This window comes from Pristis pectinata, chromosome 1 (genome assembly GCF_009764475.1).
Source record: "Pristis pectinata isolate sPriPec2 chromosome 1, sPriPec2.1.pri, whole genome shotgun sequence".
Classification (NCBI taxonomy): Eukaryota; Metazoa; Chordata; class Chondrichthyes; order Rhinopristiformes; family Pristidae; genus Pristis; species Pristis pectinata.
In genome coordinates this window covers 120,028,214-120,046,045 of record NC_067405.1, presented here as the reverse complement: position 1 = coordinate 120,046,045, position 17,832 = coordinate 120,028,214, and the positions used below count along the sequence as shown (strand labels likewise).

Genomic DNA, 17,832 nt, shown 5'->3' with positions numbered 1-17,832 from the left:
CTTCATGAAAACTATTGTTCTCTCTCACCCTGGCCACGTAGAATCCTACAACACAGAAACAGGACTTTGGCTTACCAGGTCCATGCCAACCTTTAGATACCCATTTGTGCTAATTTGACACTAATCCCATTTTATTCTCCCTGCGTTCCCAATAATTCACTCAGATTCTACCACTCATCTGACTAATTTTGGCAATTTACAGTAGACAATTAACCTGCCAACCTACATGTTTTTGACATGTGGGAGGAAACCCATGTGGTCACAGGGAATGTACAACCTAGAAAAAGTTCCAGAGATAAACTGCAGATGCTGAAACCTGGAGCAAAAAACAAATTACTGCCCATCTCCTCTCCTCCCCTCCTCCATTCTTCATTCCACAGTCCACTGTCCTCTCCTACCGGATTACTACTACTACTACAGCCCTTTGCCTCTTCTACCTATCACCTCTCGGCTTATTACATCTTTCCCCCGTCCACCTACCTTCCCCCTATAACCTGCCTGCTCCTCCTCCCCCTCCCCCCACCACCTTGTTCTGGCTTCTGCCCTCTTCCCTTCCAGTCCCAGTGAAGGGTCTCGGCCCAAAACGTCAACTGTTTATTTCCTTCCATAGATGCTGCCTCTCGGGGTGGGTGGGGTTTGGGTGTGTGGGGGGGGGGTGGTGGCAAGGGCTGATGGATGATAGGCAGGGGCGCAAAAGGCTACAAGTGCTGGAATCTGATCATCTGTAAGAAGGGTGATAATGGGAACCATTAAAAGAGAGATGACGGGCAGCTGGAACCAGATGGGGGAGGATATATGGTGGGTGAAGTTTGTGGGTAGTAGTTGGATGGAACTAGGTGGGGGATGAAAATGAGTGATGGAGTATTTGGGTGGTGGCGGTGGGGGGGGAGGGTGAATGTTTATGGGGAAAGGGAACAAAAAACAGGAGGACCATAGGTGGATTGGAACCCAGGTTGCAGGATCCTGTGAGGCGGCAGCTCAACTAGCTGTACCACTATGCCACCCTCTAGTGTGTATATACAGGTATATTTCCCCATCTTGTTTGAGACCATGAAGCATAGATTTGAACAGGCAACTGCTTTTGCCATTCATCAACAGATTTAGCTGGTCTATATAATGTACTATTGAATTCTGCTTTCATCTGCTAAAACTCTTCCTTACTCCAGCATCATTCTGGAATGTGAGGGTAAATTCTAACTTTTCCCTCTATCTGCTTAAACTCTGGTTTCCCTTACTTGATCTTGCAAGAACAAGTACAAGGAACTTGTAAATTCAGTGACTAGGAATGAGGCCGTCCTATAGTTGCCTCTAATTCCCTTTGTCCCCGGGGTGGGGGGGGGTGGTGGTCAAACTTCCCCTAACGTTACTGCTCTGAACTCTCCTGGTCTCTTGATTTTATTCCTACAAATGTAGTGACCATCCAATTTTCTTTCTGTTTCCCCTATTTGACATTGTTGAAAAGAAGAGAACTATTAACAATCTAGTTCCACCCCCCCCCCCCCCCCCCGCAAACTACCATCCCATCTCTAAAGGGTCTCGGCCTGAAACGTCTTCTGTTCATTTCCTTCCAGAGATGCTGCCTGACCTGTTGAGTTTCTCTGGCTTTTTTTTTGTGTATTGCTCCAGATTTCCAGCATCTACAGTCTTTCTTGTGATCTCATCTCAAGTTCCTTATCTCTATATCACCATTAAATATATTGTCCCAGATCACTCCCATACTTTTAGAATTACTCATTCAAATTTCTGCCACTACCACAAAACTGATGTTCCTCTTATCAAGGCCAAAAATAGCTTTTTCTGGGACTGGGACATGGATAAAATGTATCTTTTTGTCCCTGACCGGCTTGCAGACTTTGAGATGGTTGAGCATGAGAGTGAAGTTCTCTATCTCACTGCTGCCACCTAGCTGAATGACACTGGACTTGCCTTTTCCTTTCTCATCCAGGTTTCTCATCTAGCTGGAGAACACTGGGAATGGCTTCTGGCCCCACCCCATTGCATTGCCTCTGGTGTTCCTCAAAAATCAATCCTTCATGCCTCCTATTTCCCATTCAAATACAGCCAGTTAACAGCATCTTCAGAAAACATTTCAGTTTCTGCATGTTTCATGACACTCGACATCTTAACACCCCTTTTGGTTTGGCCATTGTCTCGATATTGTCAAACTATTTATTCAATATATGGAACTGGATGAGCAGAAATTTTCTTCAACCATGTAATTGTAACAAAGTCAACCTGTTCCCATTATTTGTAGCCCATTTCTAGTTTAATATATCAGATGGTGCCAGAAATATTGACTATTTGGTTATTTCTAGTAGCACAAAATGATTACAGCATAAAATGAGGTCATTTGGCCCATTGAGTCTGTATTCGACTATGAAAGGGCAATCCCATTAATCTCTCTCCCTACAAATTCTTTCCTTTCAGTTACTTATCCAGCTTCTTTACAATCAAATCTGCCTCCACTATGACTTACTTTTGAGTGTATTCCAAGTCATTATCATTTGCTGAGGAAAGTCCTCTTTCCCCCCCCCCCCCTCACTTTCTGGTTCTCTTGTCAATCGCCTTCATTCTTTGTCCTTGGTTCTTGATCCTACAGTCAATGGGATTGGTTTCCTTCTCTCACCACTCTTCTTGATTTTAAAAACCCTCTGTCAAATCTCCTCACATTCTTCTTTGGTTCATGGGGAGCAATCGTGGCTTCTCTGGTCTATATAACTAGCCCCTAGTCTCTGGAATCATTTCAGTAAATCTTTTTGGCTCGCTCTATAAAGCCTTTACATCTTTCTAAAAATGTGGCATTGAGAACTGGACACAATACTCGACTTGTGCCTGAACCAGGGTTTAATAAAAGTTCATTATGACTTTCCTGCTCTTGCACATTGAAGCCCTGGATCTCATTTGCTTTTTTTGTTAACCACTTTCTCAACCTGCTGTGCCACTTTCATTGAACTATGGACATATACCCCAAATCTTTCAGTTCTTATACATTGTTAGAATTATAATACCTCTTCTCATTCCTCCTACCAAAAATGTAATGCTTCCTACTCCTCAGCATTAAATTTAATCTGATAACCATTCACCTATCCACCTGCCTGTCTATATATTCTGGATGTCCAATACTACTCTTGGTATCTATCACTGTAGAGTATTTTTGGGCTAACTTTTACATTTACTGCTCATCTTTTCTCCTCTTTTGGCCCTCTTTTAAATTCCCTCAAGATCTATCCTTGGACAACTCTTTTGTCATTCATGGTGCCGCTGGTAATATCCAAAAAGACAACTTCCAATTCAACATACTGATAGCACCATCTACCTTAACACTGTTTCTCTTGACCCACTTCACTTTCTCTGAATGGTGTAATTACTTGTTCAATGCCAAGTACATCAATAAGCAAAATTTTCTTCTGACTATTGGAAAGATTGATCTTTATTCACTGTCTCAAATTCTATTCCATAGCTGCTAACCAGATGCCTTTGTTACCCATAGACTGGAATATTCCAGTGCACTTCTTTCTAAGCACTCACCTGATTAAGTATTGTGTCTATTTATAAAAATTCTTATCCTTGTTTTTGACTCCTTTAGTCTTGTGCCCTCTATATTTGCCTCCACTCCTAAACCCAATAGATACCCATTTTTGGTCCTGTATCTCAAGTGCCAAAACCTTAAGGCCTGTTGTTCACTCCCAACACCTTCCTGCCTCTTTCCCTCTTTTCCTTTAAAGATGCTCCATAAAACCACCACTTCTTGATGTGTTTGCCACCTGAGACTAATGGCTGCATTGCAGATTGCTTGATGAATCCAGTGCTGCACTGATCTGATCAGTTTAACCAGCTATATCAAGCTGCACCTGCTAAGTGTTCGTTTATTATTGTCACTTGTTCCAAAGTACGGTGAAAAACATGTCTTGCATACTGTTTGTATAGATCAATTCATGACACAGTGCATTGAGGTAGTGCAGGATAAAAACAATAACAGAATACAGAGTAAAGTGTCACAACTACAGAGGCAGTGCAGGTAGACAATAAGGTGCAAGGTCATAACAAGGTAGATTGTGAGGTCAAGAGTCCATCTCAATAGTCTTATCGCAGTGGGATAGAAGCTGTCCTTGAGCCTGTTGGTATGTGCCCTCAGGCTCCTGTATCTTCTGCCTGATGGGAGAGGGGAGAAGAGAGAATGACCCAGGTGGGTGGGGTCTTTGATTATGCTAGCTGCTTCACTGAGGCAGTGAGAGGTATGGACTGAGTCCATGGAGGGGAGGCTGGTTTCCGTGATGTGCTGGGCTGTGTCCACGACTCTCTGCAGTTTCTTGCAGTCCTGGGCAGCGCAGTATTGGGTTTGTTCAACTTAACAAGCAACTCTGCATACCTGAATTCCCTTTTCTTTCCAAGTGTCAGTTGCAAAACTACTCTAATTATTGTGCAGTTATTTCCAAGGTTGCCAGTTATATCAATCAACCTCTGCATTCCATTCTGCAATGAAATTTCATTCATTTTCAAGTCAGACCTGCCGACATGCACTGCTGGCATTCTCAATCGACTTGCTGGTCATGAACTCCCAGAAGATTTGTAGGGAAGTGATATTAGCAAGAAAACAGAATGAAGAATAGAGAGATTAGAGAATCCCAGATATGCATACAGTTGTATTCAAATGGTTGCATGTAGCTTGTTTGTGTACAACTACCAGTGCCAAATGGTTGCCTGTGTGTGCAGAACATAAAGGCAAGGAGTGAGGTGTGGATTGTTTTTCTGTATCTCCCATGATGACCCCCATGTTGACTCAATTATCTGATCCGCAAGTTGCCCCAATTTTGACCTTTGCCAGCATGGCCAACAAGCAACCACCCAATATTTAGCAGTGACTTCAAGTATCTCATGAATTCAGGACCATAAATGGAAACAGATAAAAAGTTATTTTAAAGTTCGTTGTGAGAGGCCAAATGGCTTGATTTAGTCCCTTTTTTTATTTTTGAGGCAGATCCCCAGGGAATAAAAGCTTTGGCTGGAAAGAAATATCTGATATCAGCCTTAGTACATAATAAGCATGACCTGCCATATAATTTAAATGTACAACCCTCAGACTGTTCCTTTCATCATTAAAAGGATTGCCAATAGAGTCCCAACACAACAAGCACCTTTCTCAGATGAGTTAAGTACACTTTTTGTTATCTACCTGCCTTCCGGTAATAAAGTAGTCCTAAAATACTCGGGCAGTACACTTCCATATTATGTACAAATCTTTTGGCAGCTCTTAATGCTCTGCCAGGGGAGGAAGCCTACAGAATATTTGTGCATCTTCTGGTGCTCACTTCAGCTTCTTCCATTAGCTTCACCATCCAATCAACTTGGGTAGTCTGCCTTTTTGGTATTGTAGGCAGAAATTGTTTTTGAAAGGAACTGTAATTTGTATTATTTGCATTTTTTAAACCCAATTATAAGACTTTTTCCTGATTGAGTGCCACTAATAGGAAGCCTTGCCTCCAGAGTGTGCATATTATAATTAATAAGTAGAAATTCATGGGGGATGTTCTTGCAGTTTTCTGATGTGTTCAGCTGCTGGTGAAAGCTCTGCTATAAAAAGTAAAATAACAAAATTAAAAGCTTTCCAGTGTTTTAATTGGCCAGAGACCTGTTAGTCAACAGCTCGGGTATACCTAACAATTTCAGTAGCTGGATTTCTGCTAGTGAAGGTCACCATTCCTACCTCTTTTGACACATGGGGCAGGAGATTCTTTGTTCCTGGTGGTTTTGAAAGGGGACAGTAATTACGGGTGTCTTCAAGCTGAGTGACTCTGGTGGTCTCGCCACTTTCTAACCTAAGAAGGTGATAAATGCCAGCAGTAAATCAAAATAAAGTAAGCTGCAGATGCTGGAAATCTGAAATAGAAAACAAAGGGTCACAGACCTGAATGTTGACTGTTTCTCTTTCCACAGATGCTGTCTGACTTGCTGTGTTTTTCTAGCATTTTCTGTTTTGGTAAGTGCTAGCAGGTAGGGCTGTTCTGTCTCAAATCTTTGACCTATACCACACGAGGGCAGCAGGAGCATTAAACAGTCATCTCCCAGTTCTTGAAGGGACATGACATCTTCACTTGAACTAGTATCATTTTTCCTGCACTGTCTTTGGCTAAGATTGTGGACATCCTCATCATAGTAAGAGGGCTTTCTTTTTGACTGTGGTTGGGGATGAACAGAAAGTGCTGCCCTTGTTGGAGTAGACATATCTTGCATGAATAAAAGCAGAATATCTGGTTGTAATCACATTAATGTTCATAGGAGCATGCTGTACGCAAATTAGTTCCTACGTTTTCAACAACTGTAACTGCATTTCATTGTGTGTAAACGATTTTGCAACATCCTGAGGCCAAGGACCCTTTGAATGTGTGAAGAGGAGAAAATTGAATCCAGGAATTGTGCACATTGTAAATGATGAACCAATAGGTGATGCTCAAATATAAAGGAACAAATTACCTCATCTTACCATTGTTTCCTTACTGTTTTCCTATCTGCTGGCTGCCAAAACCCACCCCTTCTTCATCTTACATATACAACAAGTCTACTTAAAGCTAAGTATGTTGGTGCAATGATAGAACTAGTTGTTCTTGTACTTAAAATGACTCAATGGCATCTTCCAGGGAGAATTCCTATTAATCTCATTTCACCTCCTTGTTTTCCTACACCTCTGCAACTTGCTTTTTCACATGTCCATCAGCTCCCCAGAAATGTGAGCACCTGGAAAAACACCATGTGGTTGCAGAGAAAACCTGGGAATTTTGTACGGATGGCACCCAAGTTTGGGATCGGATGTGGGTTGCTGAGTAGGAGGCACCATTGCCAGCCACTGTTTTTAATTTGTATTTATTTGCAAATGCTGGAAGTAGGTACATGTCATGAATATCAAATAAAGAGTTTGTTTATTTTTATCCTTTTGCACACAGAAGTTGCAAAGCAATGTCAGGAAAGGGACAACCTTGGAATGCTGGTCTGGTCACCTAATCAGAATGTCTCCGAGTCTAAATGTAAGTTCGTACTTCAATTTATATTTCAAACATTCATTTTCATTTTAAAGACTGTTACTTTATAAGATCAAATGAATATTTCCCAATTTTCCAAGAAATTGGTCTCTGAGATGTTGGATTTACACCAATTACTGGTGGAGAATTTATTTGGAGAAAAACAGTGCAGAATGCAGCCCACGAGTATATAGTCTGCTTTGAATTTGTGCTTGTTAAGATTCAATTAAAGTAAATGCTGGTTCCTCTACACAGTTTCAACATAAAGCCATGGGGATTTTATCCTTCACATAAGAGGGCAAAGGCAATAGACAATAGGGTCTGTGCCTGTGACTCTTTTTAAAGAAATGTATATCTTAAAGCTGAGCTTTTGACTTTATTTGCATGCGTACACATGGAAGAGTAATATACTTAGGTATTTTCAAAAGGAATGTACCAAATGTAGAGCCAGATTAATTGAAACCAGAATCACTCAATCATCAATGTAAGAATTTTGTTTATTTGAGATTGAAATAGTTATGATAATATTGAGGTCTGTTCATCATTGGTATCCTTTAGTTGGCAAAGAGTTGTAAAACTTAATTGAAGCACACTGAACAATGTGCAGCTCTATTTTTGTGGTTTATTGGGAAAGGCTATATCAATGCTTATAGTTCACTCTTGACTGCAATCTTCTGAAATAATTATCCTTCCGCTAGTACACAAGATTAGTCTTCGAGCAGGTCAAGCAACATTTTTTTGGAAAAAGCAGTTAATGTTTTAGATTCATCATCTTTCATTGGAAAGGACATCGACCTGATATGTTAACTCTTCTCAGGTCTTCACAACTACTGAGTATTTACAGCAACTCTGTTCATAGTTCATATTTCCAGTATCTGCAAATTTTGGGAAGACTTTTTCTGGAACTTCTAAAGTTATAAAGAAACATTAGAAATACCTGTTGGTTTAAGGGGTTACTGAGCTCAATTTGTTGCAAACTTTGCACCTGTCAATTTTGTCAGTCTGTTCATAATTATATTTGCTTAATAGGACAGAACTAGAAGGCAGCTGCTGATTTTCACGTTTCTACAACTTTTATTTAACAAGTGGTTGAGTATTCTATGCTCCTTGCAACATTTCATTGTGAGGAATAACATGCATGTACTGTAGTGAAGCTTGGATAATTCAAGTTTTGAAATATTTGATTTCTTCAGAAAAGCTGATCATTTTTGGTCGGTCAGTGGGATTATTAAACACAATGGTTCCTAATGTTTTAAAAAAAAGTGAAAAGTTTGCTTTTTGATTTCAAACTGGTGTAGAATTCTTCATTATCTGTTGATTATAAATCAAAGTCATGGTGCTCTTAACATGTTGAATTAGAAACAAATGCTAGAAAGACTTGGGCCAGCCCCTTTTTGTGGAAAAGGAGAGTTGGCATTTTAAAATAACCTTTCATCAATGTTCTGTTTGTCACTCTGCTATATCAACTGTTCTCAGCTGTTTCTCAATATCACATGCAGTGAATTAAATTGGCTGGACATGAGAAATCAGAGCAGGAGTAGGCCAAGTAGCCCTCCCAGCTACTCCTAGAGACGTCTCAAGATGTTTCTTCTTGACTCTGAACTAACTGGTGTACCCCTTATTCAGAAACTGATTCCTGGTTATGGATTCCTGTCTGCATCCAGGTTGTTGAGATGTGCTTTTTAAAAAAAAAAGTTCTCCAAGTTAAATTTCCTTGGCTCTGCAACTTTCCTCTTGCAAAATTGTGTATTTAATTCTATCTTTAATAAAATACACTTCCTTGCTATCTAGATGTCCATACACTTCCTTACTTGTCCCTGGCACTCCCTCACAGATTTTGCTATCTGCAGTTCACTCTTGCTCTACGCAGATCTCACTATCTCTGGTATTACCTTGTCTTTTGTATTTGGTGCCCTCGATATGGCCTTTACGTCGGCGAGAGCAAGCACTGGCTGGCCAGCTGCCTTGCTGAGCACCTGAGCTTTACCCACAATGGCCATCTTGAGCTCCCAATTGCAAGTCATTTCACCTCACCTCCCCTCCCCTCCCCATCCCCACATTGACCTGTCTGTCCTCTGCCTCTTCTGCTGCCAGGGTGAGCCACAAATAAGAGGAACAGCAGCTCATATTCTGCCTGGGTAGTCTTCAACCCAACAGCATGAACATTGAATTCTCCAATTTCAAGTAACCTGCACCCCCCTGTTCCTTCCATCCTGGTCCTATTGCACACCCTTTCTCTCCCGGGACCCACCCACCCCAATTTCCCAGTTTCTTTCCCCTTCCCCACTTGGTTGCATCTGCCTATCTCTCACACACTATACTCATTTGCAGCCTCCATCCTGGCAGCAGAAGAGGCCAGGGACAGATGGGTCAGTCTGGGGATAGGGAGGGGAGTTGATGGCTATTGTGGACAAAGCTGCCTGTCACCCACGCTCTACCCACTCGGACTCCTATCCCCTCCCCTTCCCCCATTGCTCCCTTTTTGCCCATCCCTTATCTGGTTTCACTTGCCACCTTCCTTTCTTATCAGATTCCATTATCTGCAGCCCTTTGTCTCCACTAATCACCTTCCAGCCTCTGTCACTATCTCCCCCCCCCCCCCCCCCCCCCCCCCCGGGGCTTCATCTGCCCATTAACCCCTCCTAACCTGCATACCTATTGTTTGCCAGCTCCTGCCTCACCCCTGCCCCTAGCCTCTTTATATTGGCTGTCTCCCCTTTTACACTCTGCCCTGATGCAGGGCTTCAACCAAAATGTCATCTATCTCTTTGCCTCCACAGATACTGCCTGACCTGCTGAATTCCTCCAGCAGCTTGTTTGATCATCTCCATTCTGCCCTTCTCGATCTCTGGTGCTCATTACCTCTAATGTTCTTTTGCATACCTCACTGTCTCCTTCCAGCTTTGCCAGAATCTTTGCTGCTTCCCACACACAAAGTATTTTAAAGTATTCCAGTTTCCTCTTGTGCTCTTGTTAGTAGACACACTGTGATCAAATCACAAAGCATTGTGGTAGGCTGGAGGTTAACCTTGTCTCACTGTGGCAGGCCTGGTGGGTTAGATCAGGTGTATGGGTTGGATGTTGTACAGGCACATTGTACGTGCAAGCATATGAGGCAACCTCTGATCATGTTTTTGATCACCTGCCTTCGGAACATGTCAGGCCCAATATCAAACTTTGTTCAAGAACATTTCTCTGAAATGCCTTGGTGTTTTGTTTTGTTATCAGCATTTGTATAAATGTGAGTTGTTTTTGCTAAATATTTTTGGTTTAGGAGTGGATTATGTTGATTCTGATATAATTCATGTGCAATCACTTCTGATTGTTGAACCTTCCCTAATACTTTGTAAATGCAAGGAAGCTGAAAGTCATCAAAAGAGAAATGTACCAGCCTATTCCATGTGTGGTCAAATAAAATAACAAGGATCTGTAAGGGCAATTGTTCTACAAATTTAAAGCTATCCTATAATGTACAGAAAACTTACATCAACTTTTCCTAAATGATACCAATATATTCTGATTAAAACAAAAGATTTCAAGATACAAATAAAATTAAATCAATTATTAGAATTGGTTTATTATTGTCACATACTGAGGTACAGTGAAAAGCTTGTCTTGGATACCGTTCATACAGATCAATTCATTACACAGTGCATTGAGGTAGTACAAGGTAAAATGCAGAATAAAGTGTAAAAGCTACAGAGAAAGTGCAGTACAAGTAGACAATAAGTACAAGGTCATAACGAGGTAGATTGAGGTCATGTCCATTTTGTAGTACTAGGGGACTGTTCAATAGTCTTGTGATTATATTGGGAGCTGTCCTTGAGCTTAGTGATACATGTTTTCAGGCTTTTGTATCATCTGCCTGATGGGAGGAGAGAGAATGTCCAGGGTGGATGGGGTCTTTGATTATGCTGGCTGCTTTACTGAGGCAATGAGAAGTATAGACAGAGTCATGGAGGGGAGGCTGGTTTCCATAATGTACTGAGTTGTGTCCACAACTCTCTGCAGTTTCTTGCAGTCACCGGCAGAGCAGTTACCAAACTAAGCCGTGATGCATCCAGATAGGATGCTTTCTATGGTGCATCAATAAAAGTTGGTGATGGTCAAAGGGGACATGCCAAATTTCTTTAGCCTACTGCGGAAGTAGAGGTGCTAGTGAGCTGCTTTTGGTCGTGGCATTTGCGTAGTTGGACCAGGGCAGGCTATTGGTGATGTTCACTTCTAGGAACTTGAAACTCTCAACCTTCTTGACCTCAGCACCATTGATGTAGAGGAAGAATTGTTTATATTTTGTCAAAATGGAGCTCAGTGATCCTTCTGTAAAGGTGATCTTTGATTTGTTTGGCTGTCAGCTTCATGAGCTATGTAAATTTATTATATTACTAGCTGTAAGTTATTGCAATCGCAGATATTGCAGATTGGTGACAATGCAATACTTTATTTAATATAGAAATCCCCTCATAATTATTCTTGCATCTTTATCCTGGTTGCAAAGTAATTCTGTACAGTCCAGAGTTACAGGACTTTGCAGCAAAGAGAGGAAGCTGTTCACTTCTTGTTTCAGTGCAGGTTTTGTGTTTTTGGCAAAATCAATCAAATTCATTATGATAATTCGCTGACTCTAGAAAACTTGCATCATTTCCTACTCCAACTGTTTGGCTCCTTTTATGGTCAGTCTCAACTACACCACAATGGCAAAATATTAGCAACAGGAGACTAGAGATGCTGGAGGAACTCAGCTGGTCAGGCAGCATCTGTGGAGGGAAATGGAGAGTTAACATTTCAGGTTGAGACCCTTCATCTGTTCTGAAAGATAGAAGGGAGATGGCCAGTTTAAAGAGGTGAGAGGAAGGGACAGAACAAGAGCTGGCAAGTGATCAGTGGTTCCAGTTGAGGAGGGGTGATAGGCAGATGGAGGAGGGAAGGGTGGAAGTAGCAATCAAATAAGAGAGGTGGGGTGGGCAGATGGGAATAGTCAGGGCAGGGGACCCAGTAAGAGGAGTGTGTGGGTGATGGACAGATGGCCTGGGGAAAGAATCCAGGTGAGGGGGGACTGGGGGAGGAGGGGGTAAGTGCAGGAAGAACTGGGTTGATCAGGAGGAGAGAAAGGTGACAGAGGGATCAGGTTACCTGAAATTGGAGAATTCATTGTCCATGCAGTCAGGTTGTAGATTACCCAGGTGGAATATGAGGTGCAGTTCCTCTAGTTTGTTTAGCCTCACCCTGGCAGTGGAGGAGATTGAGGACAAACAAGTTGGTGTGGGAATGGGGAGGGGAATTTAAAATGGGTAGCAACTGGGAGCCCCAGAAGGCCATGGTGGAAGGAGTGCAGGTGTTTGGCAGAACAGTTGACTAGTCTGCGCTTGGGCTCGCCAATGTGGAGGAGACCACATCAAGAGCACAGAATACAATAAACAAGGTCAGAGGAGATGCAGGTGAATCTCTGCCTCACCTGGAAGCGTTGTTCAGGGCCCGAGATGGTGGTGAGGGAGGAGGCATAGGGACAGGTATCGCAAAACGTACAGTTGGAGGGGAAAATACCTGAGGAGGGGAGAACCAGAGAGTGGTCACTGCAGAAAGGGGTGGGATCACAATAACCGAAGAGTAGGAAATGGAGAATATGTGGGTGAGGGCTCCATCAAAACCGTGGGGGGGGGGGGGGGGGGTGGAAGAGAGACCCTGTTTTCTGGAAAAGGATTTCTTCTCTGCTGTCCTGGAGTGGAAGACCTCAACTTGGGAAAAGATGCAGCAAAGACAGAGAAGCTGAGAGAAAGGAATGGCATCCTTAGACCAGTAGGAGGAGGTATAGTCTAGGTAGGTTTGTAGCAGATATCAGCAATAATTTTTCTCCTGAGCTGGAGACAGATGAAGAAAGAGGAGAGAAGTGTCAGAAATGGTCCAAGTGAATTTGAGGGCAGGGTGAAAGTTGGTGGTGAAGTTGACGAGTTTTGCATGTGCAGGAGATGTAGTGGCAAAGTATTCCTTTGGATAATGATTTCTTTGCATATTCCATGTTTCTATTCCTTTTCTGGCTTCTGGCGACAATTTCAAATTGATTACTTATGGAATACAATGATAGCTGACCAGACCATTTTCCACATGTAGCAATTTTGCATGGCTCAAAAGTCTATGTCCAAAGGAAAACAGAAGCAGCAGAATGCACTTGTGGAATAGGAAGCAAGGCAATATCTCACTCAAAATGGTTTAGTGCTTTTGTTCACTGGGTGAGGGCAAATCAAATCTTTATAGAAGTTGATCCTAGCCATTATTTACACTTATTTAAAAAAAATGGTGATCAAGCTATGCAAAAATAACTGCAGCAGTTTAAAAAGCAGCTCACTACTCTCTCTTCTTAGGGCAGTTAGAAATGAAAGTGAGGCTCACCTTGCCAGTGACACTCAGATCCTGAAAATGTCAAATAAAAAGTGCTGATCTTGGACAAATTCCTTGCCCAGCAAAAGCCTTTCCATGAGGTGCAGAAAGAACTGTCATAGATGTAAACAGTGAGGTTACTTTGTTTATTGCCATTTTTGGCCTTTCGCCAATGGATATTTTGTGTAAGATTGACTTTTAATGGTGCAGGAAAAGTTACTCTTACTGAAGACTTGAACTCTAATTGTATTATGTTCAATGCCATGTTTGTCAGATCTGGGAAATGATATTTCATTACCAGAAAATGTAGCTCATTTTCAAATTTCTCACTGGTATTAGATGAAATTACTAATAAGTGGCATTATTTTTGTATAGTGTGACAAATGAAGAGAACCAGCAGAACTGACTTCATTTCATGAATGAACAACGGGTGTGGATTTCTATTTTATCAGTCTCTGAGTTTCGAATAGGAAAAATGGTTAGCATTTTGACAGGTGGTTGATTATCAATGATGGGAACATAATATAAACGACCAAGCATCTCAAGCACATAGGTGAACAACTCATCCAATGTCATTACATTGTGCACCAGCAAAATCTGGCAAAAATCTCTATTCTGAATACATGATGAATGCTGTCTCCACAATTTTTTAATATTTTATGTACTTGACTGCTATCAGCTTCAAATACCTTTAAAAGGATTGTCTTTTGCAATGTAGATAAGAATTCATCAGGCAAATATTTTAAAGGTTTCTGGCAATGCTGCCAGAGAAGTTTGTCTGATGAAAGCAAAATCAGTGGAGCTTTAGAGGCTGCTGAGTGGCTCTGTGATCTTTCCTTACAGATCTTGCTACTCATCTTAATAATTTGAAAGTTTTACTTAGAAATTGCACAGTCCATTCTGAAAAGTTATATAAATGTTTCAATTTTAGCAAGGTAATCTCTCAATTTCTTGTTGGTGTTTTTGTTTAGAGTGGAGCAATTCCTTGAATCCTGTTCTGAGCTAATAAGGAACTTTGGGGTCTATTTATGTAGAGAAAAAGAAACTGTTGACTTATTTCTATTCAACCCAGAAACAGTGGAATAATCTATTTGGTTTAAATTTATTGTCCTATAATCCCTTGGGTTGCCAATCTGCTTAATTTCATAATGTTTCTAAACCTTGGAGAGCCATGAAGTCTGTCTTTTCAGCAGTATACTGATGTACAAGCATGCCTTTTTAAGCTGAGTCTTAAACAGCTTTGCAGGCTCATAGATGATTTTGAAGCAGTGATGCATCTGGCAGGCTAGAAATAATGCTCAATTTTCCTAAAGCGGTCTCTAGAAGCAGTGCAACATTGTACGCCTGAGTAAGCATCTACTGATAAATTGTTCCTGTAATTATAATTTGATTGGTAAAGCAGTGAATAATTTAAAATCTATAATATGCTGGTTGAATCAAAAACTTGGTTATTGAGAGTGTAAGAATAAGTTCAACCAAGTTATGCTGTCAAGCACACAGACGCCAAACATTCCCTGCATTTTAAGTTGTGAAACAATTATTAGCTCCAGTTTGGTCGCAGTCAAAGTATGCCCCTGTGACCTTGATGCAGACTGTATAGTTCTACAGCAGATGCCAAAAGCTGAATGCTTTCAACATGAGTTGAGGAAAATGGGCATAGATTTTCAAGGTAGCATGTATACTCTTGGATTGAGTAGGTGAGGTGGGTAAAAAAGGAGGGTAGGTAAGGGGTGTTGCTTTATAAAGACAAGGATAATGATTGCAGATTTGCAGAACTATTTTTAACAGCCAGGAATCAGCAAGATGGATATTGATTGGTATGAGATTGAGAGTTTATGGTTGGAAAATTATTTATAACCTGTTATTTGAAGTCATGATATCTGTGTTTTTTCATTGTTTTATTGAAGAGTGAAAAAAGGATTTTAGAGTCAATTATTTACTCTGATGGTTAAAAGGCTGTGAAAAATCACTTTTATAACTTAATGTGATATTACTTGATCTCAATGTTTGATTCTGGCCCCCTGCTTTTTTTAGCATGTCCAGAAGTGGTTAAACGCATTTGAAGGGATCGTATATGTAAACAGATTGAGCTACACATCCTTAAGTTTCCTTTAATTAACTGTACTAAAGAGTGAATTTGAAGACTTTACACTTAGAACATTTAATCATAATTCTATCATTTGTGAGCATGGGTAATTCATTTGATATTTTTTAAATGAGTTCCTGAGCAAAGCTGGGTTACTTGCTGCATTTAAGAAATGTCTGTCTGATTATAAATTGCCAGCTGCAGCAATGAGAACAACAGTGTTTTGCAATCTTCTTCTGGTTAATGTTCTTCCGTTTTTTCACATTTAAAACCTAAGAGCATCATTTATAATGAAATAGTAAAGATGGTTGGTTATGCTGGTAATAAACTACTTGTAATATAATCATTAATCCTAATATAGGAGAGGACTTGTTACTTTTGGATTTGCTTTAAGTTATCATCAATATTTTAAATAAAGCATCATTGATGTACTGTGTGTTTCTGTTTGCTATTTGCCTCTGCACTGTGTTCACTGTAGTGTCATCTCCATGAAATATCAAAGTAAATAAATTCATCTTGTGAACACTTGGAGGCTTTATTCTAAATAATTTTGGTGACTACATAGACTGCCATGATATCCAGAAAGGCCAATGTGGGCCTCATAATCTGTCCAGTAACCATGACAGTAGAAATAAGTTCCACATTTTATTTGACATTATATTCTTAATGTATTTATTCTAATTCTTTTATGCATAATCCAGCATATAGTTTAATAAAACTTTTTTACTTCAAACCTAATCTTTCATTACATTTTTGAGATTGCCATTAGACGCATTTTACAGCATACCACATTGCTTTATCCATGAATCGTTCCTCAACCAAGATGGAAAAATTTCTGGTTTTGGTCGACTCTTTTTATTCTGTTTGCCAAAGTACTCGAAGTTCACTTTCCCTACTTAAAATTGCATCAGTATTGATGCACAGAAATGAACCATTTGAGCCAAATAGTCCATGCTGATCTTTAAACTCTGCATGTCCCACCTTGTGTCCCTCTTTACCTAATGCTATCAGCATAGCTATATTTCCTGTGTTAAATGATCTTCCCCTTTTAAATTCATCTATAACTAAATGCATCATCTACTCCATATTATAATTACCACTTTTTTTTACTGCTTTCTGCATAAGAAATCTCTTGTGAATTACTGATTTGATGTCTTGGTAACCATCTAATTGATGGTCTCTAATGTTGTTCTTTTCCCCACATAAGAGTTCTCTTTCAAATCTTTTTCTACCTTATTCCTTTTAATTTATTTTCTTTAGGAATATTTTACCTCATTCTTAAGGAACTGCAGTACCTCACACTTATCTGTGTATACAGACATCTGACAAGCACATGCAATCTGCATGTGATTTAGCATTTTCTTGTGATCTGTTGCAGTCTTCTTCCTTATTAACTATACCTTTCACTTGCAGCAAATTTTAATTATTCTGCTCTATTTGAAATCTTTCTGCATGAAACAATTACATGTATTTTTATCATCTCCAGGAAGGTGTACTTAAATGATGCATTGTCAGTTTAAAATGCTTGACATTTGCAAAAATATTGCAAAGTTAAATTTTTGTAAATCCATGCTTGGTTCATATTTGAAGGAAAAAATTAGTTTTAAATTCAAATGCTATGCAGTTTGTAAAATCCTCTATCTGTTACCAGATTCTGTTACATATTGGATTTTCTTGTGTAATATGGATGTGATTGAAAAGTGTTATTCTGACTTCTTATGCACTTAGTCAATTGCTTGTGCAGGGTGGGGCAAATTTAAATTGGACAATGTTCAAATGTGACCATGTTAATTTGACTTTCACCCATGAATTAAACTGTTACCTATTTTCTGAATTTTAAGCATTTTCATAAGGAGCTACTTAGTAATATCTTTAGTATTTTAGGGTTTTTTTTAAAAGAACTTTTTGTAAGTGTCTTCCTGTGGTTCAGATCCTTGCCCCATTTAGTTTTGAGGGCCATGTTGAAAAAACAAAGCTGCTTTTCTTTAGGGCTATTTAGAAAATGCGTTGTCATAGGGCAAGTTTTCTTCTATCCAGTTTCTGTCAACTTTATTTTGCTGTCATTAGTTTTTCCCTTGTTCTTTTCTCATGTGTCAAATTCCTCTTACTTTTTGGGTGCTGGGTATTAGTCAGCATGAGGAAGGGTTTTGGGGCCAGGACAATGGCCAGGAAGAGGAATGAGAAGTTGAAAACTGGAGGTAAATGATGAATGATAAAACAAAATGTACTCAATGGAAAAAGAAGCTCCTATTAATTAACTCTTTTCTAGTAATAAATTTGGGGAATTCTTCAAATTTAAATCCTTTGCAGTTGAGCAAATTGAGATTTTGGAGGAGATCAAGTAATAGGAGTCATTAG

The 17,832-nt window shown here is 40.1% G+C and overlaps 1 protein-coding gene across 2 annotated transcripts in view; it reads left to right on the top strand.

The window, feature by feature from the left end:
- Positions 1–17,832, top strand: part of rcor1 (REST corepressor 1) — a 91,516-nt gene that overhangs the window by 20,614 nt on the left and 53,070 nt on the right. For both annotated transcript variants that reach the window (XM_052022297.1, XM_052022289.1), the window contains exon 3: positions 6,939–7,019. In XM_052022297.1, coding sequence (XP_051878257.1) covers positions 6,939–7,019 — 81 coding nt within the window. The remainder of the gene's footprint in view (positions 1–6,938; positions 7,020–17,832) is intronic.